At 36.1% G+C, this 25,684-nt stretch overlaps 1 protein-coding gene across 4 annotated transcripts in view; it reads left to right on the top strand.

Moving 5' to 3' along the window:
- Positions 1 to 25,684, top strand: part of CRIM1 (cysteine rich transmembrane BMP regulator 1) — a 198,322-nt gene that overhangs the window by 134,665 nt on the left and 37,973 nt on the right. For 3 of the 4 annotated variants that reach the window (XM_027641448.1, XM_027641444.1, XM_027641446.1), the window contains 3 exons: positions 474 to 595; positions 12,889 to 13,071; positions 15,661 to 15,858. In XM_027641448.1, coding sequence (XP_027497249.1) covers positions 474 to 595; positions 12,889 to 13,071; positions 15,661 to 15,858 — 503 coding nt within the window. The remainder of the gene's footprint in view (positions 1 to 473; positions 596 to 12,888; positions 13,072 to 15,660; positions 15,859 to 25,684) is intronic. The other variant, XM_027641445.1, reaches the window with a different exon arrangement.

The following is a 25,684-nucleotide window of genomic DNA, read 5'->3' as shown; positions in this document are numbered from 1 at the left end:
CTCTGGATTTCTTTTAATTTTTTCCAACATAACACTGGATATAATATAGTTTCCTAGCACACTATTCTGATGATTAGATGCAATTACTGCTGTTAGTGTTTCACCAATTTTGATTTTTCAGATAGAATTGGATGAGAAGCCTAATTTTACAACTCTGGAGAACACAGTTATTTTCAAGCAATTGGGAACTACAATTTTCTACATTTTTACATATAGCTCTAGAGCAGCATTGGTGTTGCACAGTACCATCTTCTTGTTTCCTTGACCAGCAAACAGAGTTTGGATGGTTACAAAAAATCTTTCGGGTTCATAAGCTGTCTTGGTTGTTGAGTTAATAAAAGGCGATTCTAAGACATGAATACGCCAAAGCTGGAACTTGTGCTCTAACCTTCCATTTTTCTCTTGCTTATTCTTTCATCCTGTATGTGGCTTCATTTATTTATGGGGTTTTCCTTGCTGTTCTTTGGTTTCAGATGCGAGTGTCTCACTGGTTTATGTGGTTTCCCCATGTGTGAGGCAGGCTCCGTTCCCCAGATAGTCTCACGTGGAGATGGAACACCTGGCAAGTGCTGTGATGTCTTTGAATGTGTCAATGGTACGTGAAACCTTCTCTTGCACCTGGAGAGGAGGGTTTTATATATCTCTGGAAAATGCTGGGCATTTGATTAATTTTATGTATTCAGGATCTAAGAGAAATAATTTTCTTGAGGTTCATTCAGTAAGAAGGAGCTGGAAGTTTAGCTGAAGTGGGAAACTGTCATTTGTAAGTTGTCATGCTTCTTTAATTTCTAAGACTTTTCCCTATGATTCAGGGAATTATAGTTTTAGCAAGACTCCCTAAATATATGCTTTTCATGTAGTCTTTTGCCAGTAGCAAACACTAGAGTCCTTCTAGAAGTGAAAGTTTTGTTGACCATTGCAACTGCTTGTTGCAGCACTGTAAGTGAAAGCAAGCTGTTTAGATTAAGGTTCACTTTCAGAATCAGTTGCAGATTAATTTTTAACACAAGTGTGCAACCTTTAGAAATTTTGAGTCAGTGTAGGAAAATATTTATTCTCATTCTTTGCTTCCCAATCTAAATGTTTAGAAAAGGTTTAAAAACCTTCAATTTGTTATGCAAGTGACTATATTTCAGGACTGCTCTATGTTATGTGTATAGAACTGCATATATGCTACATAGGGTGAGTTGTGAAGAAACTTGATTTTGACAATTGATAAGGGGAAAAGTACTCTTTAAGCATTTACATGCTCAGATAATTTCTGAGCATAAAAAATTACAAGTTAGTGCAATTTTATTAATTAATATTTATTCAGCAATATTTGATCTTGTTTAGTGGTGCATGTATCATATGTTTGAAAGAACCGTTATTTTACAGTGGTCATTGGATATGCATATAAACATGCAGAGAGAGAGAGAGAGAGATTTCCCCAGGACAATGTTTGTGATATTTACACATGGCAATATTTTAAATACTGACACGCTGAATCAAAAATAATAGTACATATAATCGGATATTGTATATCAAAATTAAGTTCTTTCATGTGAATAAAAGAATTTGTATCAGGAAGACTCACAGATTCTTTAGCTTTCAGACTAAGACTTCCACTATTTGGGATAAAATTGTATAAATGCAACTTACCTTATTTTTGTTTATCTACTGCCTGTTATACTAAAGTATTACTCACCTTCCTTTGTTTCATATTTGTTTCATTCTCTTAAAATATTATTTCTGAATCTGGTTTAACTGTGTGACACACCTCAGTGCAATGTTTGATTTAGGATTTGCTTTAGTAGTTTGAGCAAGAAATGGAAAACCAGTTTCTGATATGATGTCTTTGCTGGTGTGAAACAGTCTCAAAGGTACAAAGCACCTTGCTAATTGTTTCCCTTTAGTCTGCATATTAGTTGTGGGTTCTGCTAACAAAATTTTTGCAGTACATATTATAGCAGGTGTGTGATGGAGCTGTTTAAATTGCCCACTTTTTTTGTCCTTACTCATCTTCATATTCTGTTTCCAAGGAGTTATATTCATTTTTCCTTGGTAACAGTTTGGACTGTCTTACCACTGTTGCCCTGTGCATCACTGCCTTATTGCTCACTGTAACTCACTCCAAAGATTCAAGCTGCTTTTGGGTCAGGATTCCTTTTTGCCTCTTTCACATTCCTAATCTTCACCTTAGTAGCCAATAAATACAGAAGAAATTGGAAGGAAAAAAAAAGAGTTTTTGAAAGGAAGTTGATACCATAGGGGAAAGTAGAAAGGCCAGGTTGAAGAAAAATGAAGATTTGTAGATTTGTCTTGTATATATCCTTAAAAATCAGTATTAGTATATTCCAGACCAGTATCAAAATTATCTTTTAATAAGTTCCTCTTAAAAAAAAATAATTCGGAGAAACCTGGCCAGAAAAGTTAAATACTTTTTTTAGAGAAGGACATTTGTCATTATGCAACTTCATGCTACAATCAGATTTGTAAAAAATAATGCTGTATGATGTAACTTTAAATTGCTTCAAGCAAACTTCCAGGTGCAGTTATTAATGATGCTTCACTTTGGAAAGAGGAAATAGTTACAAACCTGAAAATGATAAATATTTTTAATAACAATCTGTGAACAACTGTGAAACTACTAATGAGTGTGTGACATTTGGATTGTGTGACAAATCATTGGTAAAGAGGACAAATGATCTGCATTGCTTTATAATTCGGGTTTTCTCAAGTGCATTTTAGGATGTTTAGGTGGTTCTTATTTCAGGGAGACAAACAAGTCCTCTAAAACCTCTAAATTCTTAGAAAACTAATTTTGACAAGAACTTCTAAATAGATGTCTAAGACAGTGACAAACTGATAAATATGTATGTGTGTAATAAATCCCTACCATTACTTTGGTCAGTTTACGATGAAGACAAGGGGGGAATGTTGTTTGTGAAACTGATAGTTGAATGTAATATCCAGTTCTGTTTTTAAAAGTATCTTGAAATACTAACAAGTGCAGAAGAGATACAGTCAATATCGGTAACAGATGGAGAAAATTTCTTACAGTGATAGGCTTAAATCAATTTCTTCGCTTCATTAAAAAAAATTTCCATCAAAGTAAAAAGAGTCGAATCTGTAAGATCTAGGACATGCTGTTCTCAGCAGTGGGGGATGACTGTTGGCACAAACTGCCACGAAGATGCTGAATTCCTTATCTTCATCCTTTCCATTTAGGATTAAATGCCTTTAAAAGAATGTGTTTTAATCAGATGCAAGTTAATGGGTTTATAGATGGTAAGTGGGGAAGTTGTGTAATCTGCGTTCCCAGCAAGTTCAGTTAGTTACTTCTGTGTTTGAAAACCTCTTGAAAAAGGCAAGAGGATGGAATAAAAAGGACATGTCCACACTCACATTAGGATAATTTTCCTGCAATTATATCATCTATTGGATATTAGAATTAAGTGATTCTTTTGGTGCTGGAGGGAGCAGTCAGGAAGGTTAGTAATCATCTTTACCTTAAAATAAGGTATGTAGACTGAAAAAACTCCAGTTTGTATATTTAGATAACCCTAATAATGAATGTTAAAGCGGGCCAGACTTCTGCAGTATTTATTGCAAGGATGTGCTAATGTGATAGATGCAGAGCTGCGTGTTCAGAGTATGGGGAGACTGGCTTTACTGCATAGGAAAGAGCTCTCTTGTAGAACAGCAGTGGCCAGTGTTGAGAGGACAGTTAAAGGCAGCAAGCTATGTGTCATGTAGAGACTCTGCAGTATGTTCTCTTTGTTGTTTGTCAACAATTTTGGGACAGATCAGTTATTATTTCATGAATGTTTCTCCTGGATTTAATATAAAACTGATATAGAAGCTCCACGATACATCTGTAGTTTTTCTGTGATTATCTTTGTTACTGATATACATTGTCTCAAACTAACTTTGGTTAGCCGTTGTTAGAAATGCGTATTAATCTGTAGTGAGATAAACTTCTGCAGTAATTGCTCTTTTTGTAGATTGTGGAGTTATTGTTCCTGTTTGATTATAAATAACAGCAGTAAGTCAATACATTAATCATTATTTTTCTGCTTCAGATTTATGTTACCTGTGTCCTTATGCTTCCCATCATGTGCAATCTGCTGTTTCTCATGGTTTATTCTATAATTATATAGACATAATTGACCACCAAAATATCAATTATTCCTGCTTGGAAATGGTCCTGATATTTTGATTTAGTTGGGGCTTGTTGTTAAGACCTACTGTCTGTGGCTGTTCAATCTTTGCATGGGTTGACCTTCTTTTTGGATTTTTTTAATCCAAAAAATTATTTAGAAAGTGCTAAGAACAACTTTCTTATTGGTTACAGGAAAAAACTACACTACAGAGGTCTGATGCTCCTAATAGTTCTGTGTGACATTTTAATCATCATAAATGTATGCAGATATCACAATATTTTACATAAAACTGTTACACTAACTAACATAAATTTATGCTTTTAAAAGCACTGCTGTGGTTAAAAGATTTCATTAATGCAATTAATGCACAGGTGCAATTAATGCATGGGTCTTACTGTCATTAGAATGTGGTTCTTGTCCCAAAGGTCAGTCAATTTTAAAGCCAATTTTAAGGCACACATTGATTCCTTCATTTTGAAGGGAAGCGTCTTTGTAAATAAAATCATTCTATGTTGTTAAATGGTAATAGGAATCAAACCAAAGTTTCCTTTTGACACAGTAAAGTTCCTTGTCATGATTTATCTAGGATGAGTGTTTGAACCATCCCAGAGCATACCCTGCCTGGTCTTTGGATGTCCAAAGGATACCTCAGATAGCAATGATGCCTATAGCATTATTGTTTCTTTTTGCTTCTTTTTCCTTGTCAGAAGAAACATGTTTACTCTTTAATTTGTCAATTAAACCTTACAACCCTCTGGAATTGTTAGCAAACACTGGTTTAAAATGCAGTAGTGATATGATTTTGTCATTCATCTGTGCTTAGAAGATAGCTGACTGGCTGTTTCTCCTAATCTTACATTCTTGATGAGCCTCAGAGCAAGCAACAGTTTGTGCATGCAACAGAATTTTAGCCTGAAGGAGACAGAAGCATGAATTGCTAAATTTAAATCTCTGGCTACCATAAAATAGTGTAACTAGAGGTATAGCTAACTATATACATCACTGCTTGTTGCATATGGGAATCAGAGATCAGCATAGTGGTGTTCAGCAGTGAAGTTTCAGGGAAGAGCTACACACATAGTCAAATGTGCTCATTTTTGAGAAGTGTGAAGTAGATACAGAGGAAATAAAGCAACATGGGAAATTTATAGCAAATAATTTCATCTTAATATATGAAACTGAAAAATGAGAGTTTGCCTGCTCTGTGGTTCTAGGACCTTGTAGCAGAGCACATATTTGGGGGAAAGTGAGAGTGAATATTGCTTTGTTTAAAGGCAGGTTATTCCAATTGCCATGAAGTTTCCCTACTTGCATTTGCCTGAAAACTACTTTCCATTTAGAGAATACTAGATAGTATATAATGTGTATTTGGGAAAAATTGAATGAGAGATTCCCAAGATGCAGTCTTACACAAAATCCTTCATTTTACAGAAGCTAATTCAAGGATTCTTCTGATCCACCCAAAATATATTACTCACCAGGACTTTTATCTTCTAATCCTGGTATGCTGCTTTTCCTCGGGGGCAGCTTGTAAAGAAAAAAATGATTCAGCTCTAAATTATGAGCATCAGCAAGTGAATCTGAAGAGATTGAAAGTTGCACGTGCAGTAAGAGTACAACTGTTTGGAAACAAGAGAGTATCCAAACTTGCCTGTTCTCTAATTAGGTATTGATGCCTGGGTCTCTTCAATGTAAGTTGCAGTAAAGCACATGCTGGCTGTGAGCTCTGCCTTAGAAATGTGAGAGAGCAATTATCAATTGTCCTGGAGCTGCTGCCTTCTGTCAATCAGGGCTTTCACTTCTTAATAAGTTTCCTTAAAAACAACTGCTACTTTAAAAGGATTGTTGAGTGTTTTGTGAAATATGTGTGTGACGAGTGGTCTTCATCGATGTGTCCACATGGTTCAAGGCCAAGGGGACCAGTCTGCTTTCTGCCATAGCCATTTGTGAGCTGTGATTTTAGAGTCCAGCTGTGCTAAGAGTGGAGCCCTCCTTCAAATCTCTTTTCCCTAGAGGGTAAGGTGTGGATTTTTGTTGCCCTGTCCACTGAAAATGAGACTACCTGATGCATGCATTAAAATACCTGGCATTGATCCTGGGAAGAATGGATCACACCTTTCCCCAGGACTTAAGACTTTGACCCTTTCTATACTGCTGTCTCAGTCTGTACTGATGATCACATGGTAGTACAGAAGTGATCTACATCAGTAAGATCATTCACTTAACATAACACATAATATGCATTTTATAACTTGTGATACTTTTTTTCCTCATTTGAGAAGATAAACTGACACTGACATAAAGGAGGCATTTCTCTTTTCTCTGTACCCGGTGGCTTTTTTCACACTTGCATCTCTATACAGAGTATTGCACCGGAGGAGAGATTAAAAACCCTCTTTAATCACGCTTTTTGTCACCTGTTGGTGCACTTACTCCTCACAGCAATTGCAGATCCATTATTAATCTAAAAGGAAATTCCTAAAAGAAAATAAGAATGGCCTGTTTCTAAAGGGAGCATCAAAGAATGCTGAAGGGATTTGATGGGAAATATAGAGTCAGCAAGGAATTCACTGAAGAAGGAAGAATGGAGTCCAAATGAATCACCTCACAGATACCATCCAATTAACAGAGTTCCCGTTGTTTACTGCATTAATCCTGACAGTCTTTATATTGCACTTTCATTAAACTTAAAATTTTATGTGTGCTCTTAAGAAAAAAGGATTTGACCATGATTAAGAGAGTCTGACTGAGAGCAGAGAGCTGAATATAGTCCTAATACTGATTAAACAGTACTGCATATTTCTCTCTGGCTATCCAAACCCACAGATTTTTGTGGTAGACTTTAAATAGACAGCTGCTTAAAAAGTAAGGTGCAAAATGCAGCTTGTGAGGAACAAAAGATAACAAATTGTTTTGTAAATAATAAAAGGCAGATTAATATTAAAGGAAGATAATCTGATACCAAGGAGTTAGAGGGATTTACTTGTCATGGGCTGAGATTTTGGGTTTGGGGTTTATTGTTTTTAATTCAGTCAGAAAATTTGAAAGGTATTTGAAAACCATGGCTAATCACCAGTCACAGTAGTATGAGAATTTGGTCTAGTATAGTGAAAAGGCAGGTCAGTCTGCCAGGCAAAGTCAAATATTACAGATCCTCTGAACCTGTATTATACTCACTGTAGTCAAATTGGGAACAGTATGTGAAACAGTGCAAATCATTACCAGTTACTTTTAAAACAAGAGGCAAAAGGAAAATGTTGAAAACTGAAAACCAGTCAATCCAAACCTCCTGATAAAAAATATTCAGTCTGTAGATGCATATAAATAAATACAATGTAAATAAATTTATCAGGAGGGATAGCAATTGTCAGGACCACAGCTGGATGTGAAACCAAACTCAAAGCTCTACAGGGGTTCACTATGAGTGGGAGGGTTGCTCAATGACAAGTAGAGACTGAGTTTTAAATAACAAAGTTATTTTTTTAAATAAAAAAGGGCAAAGTCTAACTTCTAACTTGTTCATACCAGATAATGAAAACCAAGATGCTAGATAGATTTTGTGAACTGATGATATGTCATATACAAAGAATATTAGATGTCAAATGGTATAGTTCTGTTTGGTTGTAAAAGTTATGAAGAAAAAAAAAAAGTAAAAACTTCTAGTATTTACTTTGATGAAGTAGTAATGTTTTTTGCCAAAGTGAATTGTCTTGGTAAGCTAATATCTTCAGTAATGTTCTGTCTCAGATATTTCGAGGTGCTTAAACCTGGGCAAAGTTGCCAACACTTTGGCGACAAGGTTAGAATTCAGTATTTTTCTCAAAGCATGGGAGAAATGGTTAGACCTGTTATAACACCAAACCACAGCCTTGTGTTACAGCTTTGGAGACTTTTTTTTCCCCTGCAATTTTTAACTTTTCTCATGCACTAGAGGCCGATCACAGATGTACTGGCAATGAATGATGGGCTATGCCAGTACCTTACAGTGGTACTGAGACTGTTTCAGATGCCTGTGCCCTGTTCATGTGCCTAGGGCTAAACTGATTGCAACATTTATTTTCTCTTGTGATGGACTGACAGAGACCACTGGGATTTAAACACATTCCTCTGTTATGAAGAATATGCCTTGCTTCCAAGAATTGTTTGGCAATTTCATCAAGAAAATCTGTCACTGTTTGGGGATTTTGGAGCACAGCCACCACCCTTTGTGGCCCCAGCTCCTCCTTTGGCTGTCCTGGTGTTTTCCTGTGGTAGGACTGTAACCTACTGAAGGATGTTAAAAAGTAGCAATGCTTAGTTTCCAGAAGGGATAGAGACAAAAGGGGGATAGTGCCACAGGATAGCCTTGAGGAAAACCACAGAAGCTCAAAAGCATGACCTAATGAAGAAAAATTAAATTGAAAGAAAGATGTACATTTTATGTGTAAGAGAGGATGAAGGCAGGGACACCCTGAGGTGTCTTAAGGATGAGTCCTCTTAGCAAGAAATTTGCACATTGGAGGATAGAAAAAACCAGTAGAACATGAGACCTTGAAGATGGGAAATGTAATGAAACTTGGGAAACTTCCTTTCTGTTTGTTTGCTGTTTCTGTCTAACCTGAATTACCCCTTCTGTGATTTTTACATAGTTACAGTAGTTAAAACTGTGGAATTGTTTAATAGGTAGGCTGCAGTTTCTCCATTACTGGTTGCTTTAAAGAAAATGGGATGTATCAGGTAGAACTGAATCTGGGTCTCCTCAGCATGCCAAGTATCTTTTAACAGCTTTTACAGACTGCAGGTGCCACAAAATAGTAATTCATTCCTTTAAACTGTGTAAGTATTTATAAATGTATGCATAAATAATTGCATTGGTTTACAAATAATAGTTATGGGTTTGTTTATTTCTGATTTCTCTGTTTATGGATGATCTTTGTAGAAGATGCAGGACCAAAGGACTTTCAGAATGGTCTTGTAATCTTGTTAATAGGGTAGTAGCCAGTTCAACCTGAAGAGTAAGAACCCAAATAGTTTTTTTCTATCTAGCTTGTTTTTATATGCTTGCAAGAAAGCAACAGCATACAGTGTGGTGTCCTACAACATTGTTATGGGCCAATTCCAATGAAACATATCCTTCCCTTATTTAAACTATCAACTCAACTTTTTTAAAAATGGAAAGCTTCTCTGTGTTTTGTTTATATGGACACAGGATTCAAGTTTATCAGTTTCCTCCTCTTTCATTTAATAGAAAGTTCACAGCACTTGCCCTAGTTCCTTCCAAGGCTTTGGTACAAATACTTATCTTTGCTAAAGAAACATCTGAAGTGCTAGAATCATGAACCTTTTAATCCTTTTAACGACAGAAAATTGTTTTGAATCTTGCTGCTGCTTCAGGAGAGCTGGAATTTCTGATATTACAAAAGAAAATGCGCATACTTGCCTACAGGCTGATGCCTGAAGCATCTTATGTGTAACCACATGCAAATTGTTGCCTTGCAAAGGGTGGCTTCCAAAACTTGAATGTGTTTCTGAGCTATTCCATGACTCTAATCAAAGAAAATCATAAGTATAAGAAAACTAAAAAAACTCAATAACAAAAGTTTTTTACTTTGGACTAGTTTAGCCAATAGAACTGTATTTCATTAGATTTAAATGTAGAAGCTAAAATACCTTAGAAAACTAATTTGATAAAACAGATTGTGTCCTTTTGCCATTCAGATTGGTGATAGACGTCTTGAGAAGTAATCACAGTTTGTGTAATGTGAGACTATGGGATTTACTGCAACCCTTACATTTAGGGCTCTCAGTCCCAATAAAAAAAGGCTGGATCAATCTTGTATTACTGGCTTATCTGAGAGCTAGCAGACACTGAATTTATGTTCACGAATCCATAGTCTGTGTCTCATGCCCACTGCTTTGTTGTAGTAGTCTGCATCAGAAACAGGATCTGGAGTCTCAGATATGTTTAACTGTTTTGTGCTATGAAGTTTGGTCAATTTGAATTACTTTGTGATGCAGTGAAGCTTGAAAAATCCTACGTGTAGTTTTCTCCTTATTAGCAAAACAATGAATTCATGGTTGCTGGCCTCTAGGAGAAGATGCATTTATTTAATATTAGCTTTATGTTCTTTCATTCCTTTGTGACTGTCATACACAGATCAATAAGGCATTAAAATTGGCACTTTAAAAAAAAACAGGATACTGAGAGAATCTTTCAGCATATTGTGGTGGAAGAAACATCATTATAATTTCATTGTGTGCTGCTCACTCTTTCATTAGGCTTCCACTTGTAGTATCTAAAGCTAGAGATTTTTGTTTAGTGCTTGTTCTGGCTTGATTCAGTTTCAAGACTGGAGTCTCATATATACTTATATATTACTTTAGTTCTAACCAAAGAAATCCTTGTTTCATAGCTGGACATATAAACTTAGGTCTATAGTTCAGTATAAATGTATAAGCTACCATAAACCTGGATGGCAAAATACTGAAATTCTATGGTGGTTTTCATTGTAGGACTAAAACATACTGTTTCCGTTCAGGACTTGCTTAGTCTTGTTTGGACATTTAAAAATGAGTGATAATTCATTGAAGATGATGTTTCTACTTCTAACAAGGCATGAATTCATATCTACTGTTTAGGGTGGAGGGAAACAATAAAAATCTGGAAAGCTGCAATCAAAACATTGAAGCTAGAAGCAAATGGATTAAAGGCCTTTTGAGTTGTGTTGGCACTTCTTCCTTTTTGAGAAGGTTTTTAAACTAGCAACTTGAACTACATAAACTTGAAATATTTCTCAAGTGTTTGTTTATGCGAATTACTTTCTAATGAGGTCATAGATGTTTTCCCGGACACAGTGGTATTTCCTCTTCTTACTCTTATTTTTTATGCTGCTTTCTACATTATGCCTTGAAGACAGAACAGACATATAAAAATCAAACATTGCTCAAGATACTTCCAAGTTTCAACTCTAATGCTTTATGATCATATCAAATGACTCAAGGCTGGAGATCAGTATAAGCATATATGGAAATAAGTACTTTAGAATTTTAAAGAAAACCTTGTCAAAACTCATTGTCAGGAGTAACTCAGATGTCAAGTTTTTAACTCTCAAAAGTTAAGAGACTTGGGGTGGGCTAGAAAGAATCTGCAAGTCTGAATTTTCATTTGAATATATTTCATCTCCAAGTGAGATTAATCACTAAGCAAAAAAAAGAAAATCACCTGACCACAAAGTGGGCAGTTTTCAATCCTATATGGCCAGGCATATACAAGCAAATAGTTGTTTCCATCTATTCTACAGAAATCAGAAACATGGACAATTATCCTTTTTTTTCTTTGTTATGTTTGCTTCAAATGCAATGAAACATGATGGTTTTATCTACAGTTCAGTAATGTTTTTGCTGAAATAGCTTCCTGTTTGCAGAACCTTTGGCTTTTCAGACTGCTAGATTCATAGCTTCTGAAAAAAATACGTTGGTTAACTAAACAGTGCTTTACTTCAGGTGGCTGTTTTCAGGTATCTTGGGCTAGTGTCACAGGAGGCCAAAAAGCTTATTCTGAAGTGGGGAAGAGGGAGGAGGCTTAAGTCCTTGAATAATATAATGATGATACTGTGAAGTCATGATTTCCTTAATGACTAATGCGGAGTCTTATAGTCGAACGTAAATTCAGAGTATTTTTTCTACAGTATCTTGGGTCACAATGATTCAGCCCTGGGCCGTGGAGCAACACGACATTGTGTGGGGGGATAATCAGTTGGGCTGCTTGAACAGAGTGCAGTTTGCTGGCAATAGGTGGAGGGAAGTTCATATGTATGGGGTAACTGCAAGGTCAAAAGCCCTAACAAGACCTTATGATATATTCATGATGATCTGCTTCATAATCCGGAACCAAACCTCTTCAGTATAAAAAAATAATAATCATGAAAAAAACTTGATTAAATGTGCAAACTGTTTCATTGGTTTAGGGAGCATCTTTTTTTTCCCCTTTCATTTTTTTTTAATGTTAACCAAGTAAATAGAAAATGTCCTTCGCAAAATACTTTCAGAATTTTTAGAGGCTCTTAGTTTCTAACAAAGTTTGGATTTAATTATATGTCAAGGCTCTGCTGTAGATAGAAGCACACAAGAAATAGCTGTCTTATGTTTTTGAAACACTAAAGTGATCACATAAATATTATTACAATTCAGAAGTATAACTGTGAGCTGGCTATTACAGCTCCAGATTGTGTGAAGTGTTCAGTTCTGCATAACAGATCATGCAGTCACAAAATGTTTGTTGGAGTTTTTAACCTATTGATTGGACAGCTTTAGTGCAATTTATCCACCTGAGTACCAAGTCCTGCAGAAAGGAAGATTACACTTAAGACACATCAGAAACTGTCTTCTTAAAACAGAAAAATCTATTGTTTCATATGCTGAAATTTGAAGTAGCTTCAGGCTCATCCAGAATGAGAAATATTTAACACCTGTGAAGAAATAGCAGTGCTGTAACCTTCCTTCAGGATCTTTTTAAAATTGAGACTTTTAATTGTAGGTAATTGCTCTGAAAGTAATTTTGAATAGCATTTTATTTTATTCTGTTGTTGAAACACAATAAAATATACCATGTTCCTAAAAATAAAATAAAATAAGATTGTAATTAAGTTTTAAAAATGAAAGAAAAATCAACTGTCTCTTTTATATCTGTTCTTGTCAGTAGCAACATGAGCTTAACTATTTCCCATTTAACAATATCCGTAAAATACTTCTTTCTTTCTTTCAGAAGTGAAACCAACTTGCATATTTAACAGCATGGAATATTATGATGGAGACATGTTTCGGATGGATGCTTGTCGATTTTGTCGATGCCAAGGCGGAGTCTCTATTTGCTTCTCTGCCCAGTGTGGTGAGCTACACTGCGACAGGTACTATGTGCCGGAAGGGGAGTGCTGCCCAGTGTGTGAAGGTACAGTATCTTTTTAATGCTCTTTGCATTTAATTCTGCTGGGTTTTTTTATTTGCCTGTTCAATGGAAATGAGCAAACAAGGGCTTTTGTTCTTCTGAGGCTTGTAGATTCCTCCTTAATTCAATTTATTTCTACGTTTGTGCTGTGCCTTAGCGTGCTGTTTTGTTCTTTGCAGCGCTTCTCTGACATTGACACTCTGCCTTTTCTATGCAGAGCTGTTTGGCTTTCCCTTCTGCATCAGAACCTCCTTAAATATGATCAAGTGTGCAGGGATTCTGTGGGGACCTTCTTCAAAAAGGACATAAAAAACTGTTTCTAATTTCTGCACTGGACATTTAGACAGGCATCTCCATAGCAGCAGTTGTGACCCTAAGACACATTTCCATTGCTTTGCAACCCGCTTCTTTTCATGTTCAGCTAGAGCAATGCATACACCTTCTCTGCTCTACAGTTATATATATACACCTCCTTTGCCCTGCTGAGAACCTCCTCCTCTGCTTGCTAGGCCTGCAGTCCTCCTAAAAAGGTCTCTCTACGAAATTTCACGTTGACCCTCTTGCTTATACTAGAAAATATTGGAGGCATCTTCTGCCAGAACACAACCAAGATTCCAGCAAACTGGCACAGACTAGCACTCTACACCTGGATCATGCCCCAGAGGGGATCAGGTTATGGCCACTGCATAGTCAAGAGGCCTGTGAAGCACTCCTACTCCCTTTGTTTAAATGTGCATTTACGGATAGATTCTCAATAAGTGAAATCACCTGGAAATCTCAAATCTCCTCCTCATATAAGAGAAATCTAATAATTAAAAAAGAAAGCTCTGATCTCTTTCTTATAATAACTTGGGTAATGTTGAGCCCTAAATTGACAAAGTAAGTCTTCTAAATGGGCAGAATAAAAACCTAACAGCCCACCCATTCATGCTTTTCTAGTTGTTGAAGAGGTGACATTCTTTTCTCCCTGCTTTTCTTCAGTGGATTATTTCATGACTGGTTTTCAAGGTGATTCATTGTTTCCTACTAATGTTACTTGATGATAGAAATATAAAGAATATAAAGCTTTCTTCTTTTCTGTAAGAATTCTAAAACAGTAATGATAGAGTCGATGTGAGTTGTGTAGTACAGGCATAAGCTCTTCTTGCCTTAACTCCTGGAGGAATTCTTTCTCAAAGTCCTGTAGGATATATCAGCATTAGGATATGTAATTTGCTGGACTCAATTTATGGCTTTAAACATGACTGACCTTTTAAGGATACCAGGAACTTTGTGGTTTGAGTCACATAGAAGACTCTTGCAAATAGCACAAGTCTTATATGGCTTTTCTGTGCTTTCTCTGTATTCCTCTGTCAATCACAATCCTGTATATAAGTTGAAGGATAAAATTCACTTCATTTGTTTGTTTATTATTTGATTTTTGACTAAGTCAAAATAGTTATTTATGGATGTAAGGTAATTCTAAAACATGAAAGGTGCAAAGTTAAGAGCTTAGGAAACATTTTAATTTTTAAGTGCCTTATTTTCATAAACACATGATTCTTGGTTTAACCCATTTTACTGGAATTGTGAATATCACCACAGTTCAGGATAGGGTAGAAGTTGTGAGCAGTTTCAATCCAAATATTCAATGTCATAAGTGGCTTATAATAAGACAACAGTTACTTAGCACAGCTATGTGTTTTTCCTACACTCAAAATGCATTGCCTTCCTTCCAGAGGGGAGTGATGAAACTTCCTTTAGATAGGATGTCTTATTTCTCCCAAGTCCTTTAAACTTAACACTCTTGAAAAATTAACTTATAGGTAAATCACTTGTGCTTATTTGATGTCCACTAAAAAATGTTGTCAGTTGTATCTATTGCTTTTATTATATTTGATTTGCTTTAATATGTAATTTCTATTATTGCTTGCTTTGAAAATTTGACCTGCTTACTGTACATTCTCAGATACTTAATTTTTGAGCCTGACAGTTTTATTTTATTAGCCACCATGATAAGTTGTATATATTCACATAATGTATATATTCTTTTTACTATTAATATTAGCATAACTTATCAAGTTTCTGGAGTAATACTATTTCTGAAGAGTAAAAGCTACTTTTACTTCAAGTCATGAGTTTGCATATACAGGGTTGCATTATTTATTTATGTGAAACTTGATAAGAAATGTAACCTAAAGTATGTTCCATAAAATTGTTATTTAAATACCAAAATCTTCATTTGATTTCTAGCACATAAGTGGGTCTTGTGGCTTTCAAGGGGAAGAAACTTCAACTTAAATGAAATTGAAAACTGAGCCAGATCATCTGTTCAGAAAAACTAGTATATCTCCAAAACTGTGATGAGATGTAGCTTAAGGCAGTCTTCTTGCTCTAGCAAGAAATGTGCCAGAGGTCTCATCTTTGCTCATTGTATAAAGTAGTGATATAGTGCTGACATGAGTCATTCCAATGGTTTATTTAGATGCTTTCAGTTTCCTTCAGAAAGCTGAAACAAAAAATCAATAGATCTAAGATCCATTTTGTTCTGAAAAACAAAATCAGAAGATCAAAACATTAAGCCTCACTCTCTTACAATTTCTCTCATTTCAGACCCACTTTATCCAGTAAATAACCCTGCTGGCTGCTATGCCAATGGTCAGATCCAAGCTCACGGAGACCGCTGGCGAGAGGACGACTGTACCTTCTGCCAGTGCATCAATGGAGATCCACACTGTGTTGCCACGGCCTGCGGACAGAGCTGCCTAAATCCTGTTAAAGTCCCCGGGGAGTGCTGCCCGGTGTGTGAAGGTAAGATTGGTATTTCCTCTTATTTTACTTTCCTCTGTCATGACTACTGCTTACGTGGTAATTCCTTGGTTTACTTGAAAATTTTGGAGGATTGAAGTAGCTGGTACAGCATTGCCTGTTGACTGAATAAACTACTGAGGACAAAAAACATCAGCATTGTTTAACTATACCTGTATGTGGCAATCTCTGATACTCTTTTGGCCCAGAAGGGTATCGTAAGAGATGGTTCAAGATCAACATTATTCACTGATGTTGCTCTTAGCTTTTCTTAAATCTTATTAGTAAATATAGGAGAAGTTAGAAGATCAGAAATGTTCGTCAGTTGGTATTACTGTTAACTGGCTTATTCGTGGTTTCTTCTTCATCAATGTCATTTAGTTGCATCTAAAATCTTTTTGCACACTGTAGTTTGATAAATATTTCAGTGAAACTTACAAAAGGTGGTGGTATCTGGGAGATAGACTAATTTTTGAAGTTTAAAATTGTATTTTCATTCATTTGTGGAAATACATGCATATGGTATAAATCACTGAGATTTAACTTAACCGTACGGTAAAATGCTTGCCCAACCTGACAATGGAAATGTGAAGACTTGCAAACTGAGACAAAAAAATATTTTAAATTATATACATAAATGTACATTTAGAATTGCATTTTATGGAGGAGTTATCTTCAGGAAAAAGACCAGGTTACTAAATTTAGAATTGTTTAATCTAGACCTGTTGTCAGAGCCATATTCACAATATACAGACACTTGTGGGTGCTCAGTGAGCTGCCATTAAGATTTGTCTGTTCTTTCTCTGATAGAAGAAAATTATTTTTGTGTATCTGCATGTGTCTCAGGGCCCTTCTTGGTTTGCAGTATCCATCCAAGTAAGTTCACTGAGATACTTACTTTTTAGGATAAATTTGAGGAGCATAAGGGTTTTTTACAGGTGTTCTTTAATTCCAAAATTCACATCACAAGGTATGAAGAAGGTGTCTGATAATGTGTAAAAGCTACCAGTGAATTGTAGGGAGTTGCTACTTGCACTGAATTAATTTTACTATGAAGAAGCAGGTTAAATGCCTTTAATCCCCAGTGATCACCTCATGATGGATATCGCAGAGTTATTTGCTGTCACCACTCATTATTTAGGTATCTGTGAGCGAGCTTGGGAAGGTAGTACAGAGAGAGAGAGAGACTGATGGAAGTATTTTCAATATGTTAGTATGTTCAGAGGATTTTTTTTTTCCTCCAGTGAAGGAAGGATAGGCAAATGTCTCTGATTTCCTGTTCCAGACTAGAGAAACTGGATTAGAGATAGCTGAATTAAATGGTTATTTATATTGAACTGAGTTAATTAAGAAGAACTGTGGGCAGCAAACAGGGTAGAATGTAGGCTTCCATCATTCATTATTGAATATAAACAAGCTGGTGCTTCTTTAACATACCACACTAATGCCTCTGCAGTGCTTTGAGGACTCAAGTTACCTCCTCTGGACTAGGTTAGGTAATTCTATGCAATAACGTGTACTTTGTTTTAGAACAAGATGCAGCTAGCAACTGTTTAGGTCCATAAAATTTTTGTAGTTGTTAAGGGTGTGGGGTGTGGTGTGAAATTATACTTATTATAGAAATAGATGAAGACTAACAGAACAGCACAATAGAATCAATATTTAAATGAGGACCTTGTGTCATTTTAATTATATTTTATCCAAAAATAATCTGGCTTCTTATTTGTTTGTCATGTTAGCTGTTCTATGATATATGCTTAGTTGTAGTTATCTGGTTTTGAGTGTGTCATCTGGAAGACAATAACACTGAATGGTATTTTGAGCAATTATCCTAAATTTTAAGCTTAAAAACATCACATTTGACTTGGTCTTTCTTTGATAACACATACTGCCAAATAATCAATGGGTAATGAAATTACGTAAATGGTGAAACTAACAATCAGTGGAAGTACTTTTAGTTGTTGCCAGGAGGAGATTTAAGTGTATTTGGGTACCAGTGGTCAGAGAATATCTGAAAATGCTTGAATCCTCTCCACTTTCTTCCCTTCCCTCTCCTACAGCAAAGTAATATAACAAAACCAGATTATTTTGCTCCATTACTGCAAGTTATTTAATTCCAGGAATCCAGATTTGGGATTATTTCAAGGATGAAAAATCTGGACTGTTAAAACATATCAGTGAGTTGAGATGCTAGCACCCAAGATTTAAAAAAATTGAGTTTGCAAGAAGCAGTTTTGGATGACTTCGTCAGAAATTATTCAGCATCTGAGACTTATCTTGCAATAATAGGAAATAATCTCTGATAAATGAACCATCAAGGGTTCTTAAAGTTATATTTTGGGGCATCAAATGAGTTGAAGGCTGCTATGCCTTGTGATCAGCAGCCTGAATAAAAATATTTTAGATATATGAGAGCAAGGTGTTACCGGACTAGACGTTTGAGACCTGTGTGTCTTTCTGAATCTGTTAACATTTTTCTTTGAAAGCACGCATTAAGAAAATTCCAGAACATTAGGAAAAAATCGCAATCTGTTAAAGGTTGGCTGTCTGCGTTTAACGTTAAGACTGTATATTTTAAAATTATTTTTGAAAAAAGTAAATGTTTGAGCTGACGGCAGCAGAGACTGGTATATTAGTCATTGACTTCTGGCCCACCCCCAAGGTCAGATAGCACCATGTGTCTTAAGCCTTAAATTTGAGATTAATAGTGTTTCTACTTGGAGTTTAATGCATGGGATAGGAAATAAGTGCTGTCTACCTTCATTGCAATACAGGTATTGCTTGCTAACCTAGTAGGCAAGGGGCTTCTTTAGATTTCTATTCTCTGGTTTTCTCCTTATAGAAGAGCTGAACTGGGAGAAGTATGCCATGGCAAGAAAAACCTTAAAAACATTGCTTCCTTCACACATCTTACTATCCCAGATTTCGGTTATATCATTTTAATGACAACCTGGTCCCATTTAAAATGCTATTTTGTTTCTGCCGTCACTGATATCTGATGCATGGATTGGTGCTCCTTCCCCTTTTAAATCAGCTTTTCACTCTTCTTCCTGAGCATTGATTCTGTTGATGATACAGAAGTTCTACCACTGCTACTCACTGTGTTGTTGCAACCTAAAAGATTGTTGCAAAGAAAAAGATCAGACATGAAAGAACGGAATTGGATTACAAGAGGGAAGATGTGCTTTAGAAGGCAGAAAGTTGTTGAGGAAAACAAAATTCCTCCTGTGGCATGTTGGGACTAAGGTTGTCTTTTTGATGTGTTTAGGGCATGGCAGTTGAATTTTCAGCCTCAGTGAAATGAGATTTGCTCAGGAAATTGCTTACATAACTGAAAGCAGTAATAGTAAATCACATGTAGCTTTCAGTGTTTATGCAAGTGATGGCTGTGGCTCACCAATATATAGCTCAATGCAAAGCTGCTTTTCTTTTTTTTCTTTTTTTTTTTTTTTTTTAACTAAACACCAGAGTGATCAAAACTCTTTTGGCAAGATATCTTGTTACAGTATATCACTTCTTGCCAGTTATCTGATGCAGCAATGACCACCAGTAAAAACCCAATGTATCAGGCAGGGAACTGGCTGCTTTAAGGCGACTCTTTCCACAGGGAGAGAGACAGAAAGGAAGGGTCACAGAAAAAGCATGAAGCTGGAGACAGAGGCACAATGAGACAGTTTGGTGAGGAGAGGAAGACGTTCACCATTGGCCTGTCCCCAAACCCAAGCTCTTCAGTTGATGCAGCTTTTCAAGCCAGGCACTGGTGGGAGCTGGGAAAATCAGACCTGTCCCATTCTGTGGATCCAGCACCAACAATTAGTTTTAAACTGATGGATGCTTCTATATAGCTTCTATAGCTGCTGTAATGATACTGGTCCTTTGGGATTTGCCTTTGTTTGTTTAGTCTATTATCTATTTAGTTTGTTTTCTCTTTCTTTGTTTTCTAGACAGTCTTCATTAAGAGCCAAGGCTTAGGTAATCAGACTGGCCCTCTGTGCTTTCCCAGTGGTTTTAGAGCCAGTGGCTTCTAGCAGCACAAGGAAGTTTTAAAGAGAACACATTTCTACACATTAATGAAAACAGACAGCTAGGTAGAGAGGAGAAAGTGGTTTTTCAGGTGTCAAAAGGGACTGCAAAATTTTGGTATCTGCTGACACTTCTTTTGGCTTAGAGGTTCTTCACAGTGGCTGGTCTGGGTTCCTGTTCTGTTGGAGCTAACCAGATCCATTGGCAATCAGGTGCAGTTAGTATTGCTACTTACAGAGTTGCTTGCTTCTCTGCTGGCCTAACAACTCTTTTCTTTCCAAATAATATTACTGTGGTTTAAACAGCAATTCCATTTTTAATGAACTTTATTAAAAAAAGGGGAATAAAACATATGAATATATAATAGCATATAAATAATACTAAAGAAGCTACAGTGATAGAAATAACCAGGTTTCCCACAGACCATCTGCAAATTGGAATAATAGCTGTGTTCACAGCAAGTAAATATTGGGTCAGATAGTATGAAAATACCTAATTTTTTCCTTTTTTGTTTGTTTGGGGTTTTTTTGGGGGGGGTGTTGTTCTGTTTTGTTTTTTAAACAAGATAATAAATACAAGTGTTCAGTGCTGGCATTGATGCCAAAGATGTCCCTTAGGAAAGTTTATGGTTGCTTCTGTTCCCTTGCATCTCCCAGAGGCTCAGGCTATTCATAGGGAAAGCTGATACGCAGTAATTGGTTATCTCACAGTACGTCCTTCTGCATGAGAGCCCTCAGGTACAGGTGGCAGGGTGCCAGCATAAACCATGAATGAGAAATTAAGTGTTAAACAAAATCCCCTCAGAGGATTTTTCGTGAATAAGGCCCACATTACTTCGCTGTCATTATGGTTGACACTTATCTTCACAAAAAGAAATTAACATTTTCATCAATAAAGGGCTGCAAACTCTAGCTGAGTTGTAATTCAGTTCAGTTCCTTCAGCGTGTCTAGCACTTCATTAAGTAAAAACAGGCGGCAGAGTCCAGTGAAAAGAAACTTGATTCATTCAGGATGAAGTCAGTGGTAGTGAGGAGTGCTCACCGACACGGAGTTTGGGCCCAGGGTTCTCCTTAGAGCATGAAATATAAGTTATTGTTCAGCAGCAGCGCTGTAGCTCTCAACCAGCCTTTTCATCAATGTCAATTAGGGGATGCAAACGCCAAGCTATAGAGAATTGGGCTTACTTTTGCCAGCTCATGATTTAGTATAGTGATTCTAGACAAGGCAGCTGAGCCTGTTGAACCACACCATCCAGAGTATAATGAAACCTACTGCCAATGAAAGTCAATGAAATTCAGGAAGACTGTACTGCTATGAAATAACATTTTCATGGGTTTCATTGATTCATTGCTGCGTTCAGTGGAAGACTGCTGAAAGGATAAATAACCAAAGAATCTTAATGAATATATACATCAGTGCAGCTAAGGATGTCTCACTTATAAAGAACCTCATGGATCCTCTAATTCTTTTCAATGCCTATAGCATTCATAGATTTGCCCCAGATGTACACTAATTTAGTGTTTGCTGTATCTTCACCTAGTAACAATAACTGAATGGCCTTCTTAATGTATTCAGACATTTCTTGATAGGCGTAAGTGATTCTGGTATAACAAAGATAATTATACCTTAGTCTCACTCCACCTAAAATTGTCAAAAAAAATTCTTATCAGAATTGAAATACATTTGAAGAGTATATAAGCCTGTTAAACTGAAAACCAGAAGAATTGATTACAACAGACAAAAGGTTTTAACTTCACATCTTGAGAGTAGAAAGTATGTATTTTGATTGCATCACTGCGAGAAAGACACACACCCCCATGCACCATTGGTTCATAGGAAGCTTCTTCACATTGCAGCAGTAAAAAGTCTTTGATTATAATAGTTACTTTGAAGGAGAAATACATATTTTAGTAGTTTCAGGTTTGACAGTAGGAATAAAATTTGAGACAAAAGACTGCCAAACTGAACTATGTGCTAGAAAGTATTAATGAATATGTTTTTGGAGTTATTTGTGACATTAGAAAATTGTATCGTCTTAAGTCCTTGCATACATTTTATAAGTTGTTATGTGATGCTGAATTGTTGAACCCTGAGAGTTAACACAGATAGCTAAGTGCTGGGAAAAAATTTCCTGCAAGGCATTAGGTATTTCAAACCCAGGAAGGAAATTCTTCAGCACAGGACTCAGGACTGATATTTTTCATGTAATGAACTGGAGGGGTGGGGAAGGCTGGAATGCAAACTATGAGGACGGAAAACATTTAGTCACTCTTGGAATGATATGAATGTTTTTACAGGAAGCTTAAGTAAACACACATGCTGCTGCTTAGTAGGCTGCAGTTAACTTTTTTGGACAGTAGACAAAATTCAAACAAGTATGCAGACTCAAATGAAAGGCTGTTGAGCAGCACACCCTTCAGGACCATTTTTTAGCCAGTTATCACTTAAAACATTAGGTAAAAAGCTAGACTACTGTTCAGTTACTTTTTTTTTTCTTTTTTTTATGGTGAATGCTTGAACACACTGATGCTGTATTTCTTTAAGTCAGTTAGTGCTGGTTTCATAGGTTCAAAACATCTTAATTCTTTTAAAGGTAGTCTGTGTTATAAAATACTACAGAAGAGGGAGCTATTTCACTTTCCCCAAACATGGGCATGTTCTTTATTATTCATGTTGGAGGTCTTTCTGTTTCTTTCTTTTTTTCTGTTCTCCTTGTTTAGAACATGATTTTGATTCATTTTTTCTCCCCCTCTCCATCGAAAAGGTTTTTATTTAATGCTCCAAATGAGATGTTGAACATCTTAAAATCCTATTCTGTTAAGGTTATTCAGGAGAAATGTTGGGCAGCAGAAAAAACGTAGAATACAATAGTTACTTCCCTACTTACAACCAATTTTGTAAAACCATGGAGTAGGTATTTCCCTCACATGGTATTACTGCAAGAAACAAAACCTATCTGGAGTTAATATACTGCATTCCAAATGAAACGAAGAAAAGAGATTGTTTTTCATGTAATAATAACAATAAAAATACTTTGTCAAGAGGTGAAGCATGGGTAATGTGTTAACTTAAAGGATTAAATAACAAAAAAATGAGACTGATTAAAGGTGGTTATGGCTGTCACTAAATTACACTTCACAGAGAACTGCTGTAATAAACACCTGGAAGAAATTTTGCTTCCTGAATAAAAGCTGGTTTTTAAATCATGAAGTAGATTTCAAAGAGATGGTGTTAGGCAAACGTGTACTTTATATTACAGGAGGAAGGTGATCAGTACTTGGCAAAAGCATACAGAAATCATCAGAAATTGAAATGTTTGTCTTTGGATTTCATTTCCTTGATTAGGATCTATCAAGGATATTGCTGCTTTCGTTGGAAGTGCCCTCTGTTTATGTGAAAGTAAAATTCGTGGAGTCATGCAAGTTAGAAAGGACCGCCAGAGATTTTCTAGTACTATCTCCTGCTCAAAGCAGGTCTAGTGACACAAACCAAAACTGAACGCTTGGTGCTCTCATAATATATGTGGCTTTGCAGTAGAGCAGTTAAGTGTGGTCCCTCTTCATTTTCTGATATGCACTCAATGACCAGAGTTCAGATTTTGAACAACTAAGATTTGAAGATGGGTATAGTTTTTCATTCTGCTGCCACCTTTAGGAAGGATTTTTTTTTTGTTGTTCACTTCTATATAATTCTTTAGTTAATTTTAATAAAATCTCCAAAGTTCGAAGAAAAAACACTCAGATAAACAGTAGAAGTCAACAACATAGCAATAATTCATCTCTGATTTTTTATCTTTGGTTTTATTTTTTCCATGGCTTTAGCAATCTGTTGTGTATTTTAGTTTTCTGTCTTCTCTTTTCGATAACTTCAACTGATCAAACTGTGTATATAATAAAATTCTAATCCTGAGAAACGAATTTTCCCCTTATCTCACTGAAACATGGGTGCATCAGTTTCTCTCCATATGTGAATACTTCAGTTGAGCTTTAGCTTAGAACCTCAATACTCATCAAAATATAACAAGATCTATATGTAAGGCACAGTACTAGACCATCCTGTGTTCTAATGTGTGTGTATATATAGTACTTTTCATTTTTAACACAAGAAAATGTCTGCTCTTTGTAATACAAGCTATGTCACATCACCCGGGAGAAGTGGGAGGCCTCATAAATCAAAAAAGAGGGGACTAGGGATCAGTTTTGCTCATATTACAAAAGTATTCTGGATAGAAATATACCAGTGAAAATATTCTACCTTGACTTTTTTTTTTTTTTTTTTTTTTTTTTTTTTTTTTTTTTTTTTTTTTTGTGACAACCGGTTTCTGTATTGGTATTGCTAATGTAATCTCTTTAAGGACAAAGCCAGCTCCAGCCATTACTTGTATGTTGCTATTTTCCCTCCTTTCCCCATTTCCCCTTCTTTCCCTTTTCAACCGAAAATGAATGAGATTCAGGGTTTTGATCACATATTGTAGTGTTTTTCAGTGGACTAGTCAGACTGATGAACCACCAGCAGCTGAAATATCCATTGTGGATTTTAAAATTTTTGAAGTTGTTTTTAAGTAAATAGCAGAGTAAAAAATTAATTCAAATAATTTTATCAATCTCACAGCAGGGAAATTAATAATCTTCTGTACTAAAATTCAGCACAGAAAGTATCAGGTTCAGAGTTATGTGGAAGCAAGATGTTCTAATAGGAATCTGCATTTAACCTTATATATAAATACTTGTCATCAGCAAAATCTGTGCTCTATTAAATAATCCATTATTTTCATCCAGACTGTCTTCAATTCCCTTCTCTCTGTTTTCTTCTCTCTATAGTATAGTTGTATCCTTGGTAAACCACACAGGCAGAAACAGCACCCGTTTTTCCCACCCATTGTCTGTATATTTGTGCACTGGATCTTTCTTCTACAGTTTCTACCAAGAGCAGCAGTGAAAGCCCAGTTCAGCTCATGCCGTGGTACAGCTTTTTCAAGCTTAGCTACTGCTTGCCTATTCAAATAGCCAGAAGTCTGGCATAGCAGAGCTGGCTTTATTTGTTGAGTCTTGTCTAGTGAAGTGAAAAGGGCTGATTTTTTTTTTTTTTTTTTTTTTTACCCTGCCTGCATTTTTGCACATGTGGGGGCAGGGAATGAAATTATTTCTTTTGTCCTCTACTTGCAGCTCATTGAGAAGCAGGCATGCATATAAAATTACTGTATCTCAGGGCTTACCTTTAGGGAGAGGAGGGGGAAAAAGCAGATGGAAATGCTGAGGATGCTAAAAGCAGGCCAAAAAGTGGAAGGTAACAGAATAGTAAAACACAATTAATAGGAGACTAACAAAATCCTTTCAAATGAATATAACAACAGTTCAGTTTCGTCCCTTGAAAGAAATACCACGTTATGGGGTGTATCAAGCATACAAAAAACTGTTAGGTTTGTCCAAGGCACAAAACACAGAGATATAGTTTTGGAAAGTCACCACAGAAATGATATAACAAATATCTGCTCTTTTTCCAAGATATTAAATTATACCTGCAAGTAAAGGGAAGTTATCTTGAGGGGTGGACTTCAGTAAAACAAAATCCTCTTTCTCTCTAGGTTTAGTTTACACCCCAGTGGATCAATGACTACTAATTAACCTGCATCTCAACTTTCAGTAAGGTTTTGTGGCTTTTTTTAACTACAAATTTTACTTCACATTCTGCCTTCCTATGGTAAAGCTAAAGTTTTCTTCAGTTCTCCAGCTTGTGTTACTGCCTGTGAACTTTGCTTTGTGTAGCATTAATGATTCATACGATTTGTAGTGGTTTTAACTACCTG

Source organism: Corapipo altera, unplaced genomic scaffold (genome assembly GCF_003945725.1).
Source record: "Corapipo altera isolate COAL_440 unplaced genomic scaffold, ASM394572v1 48b, whole genome shotgun sequence".
NCBI lineage: Eukaryota > Metazoa > Chordata > Aves > Passeriformes > Pipridae > Corapipo > Corapipo altera.
This window is presented reverse-complemented; position numbering and strand designations above follow the sequence as displayed.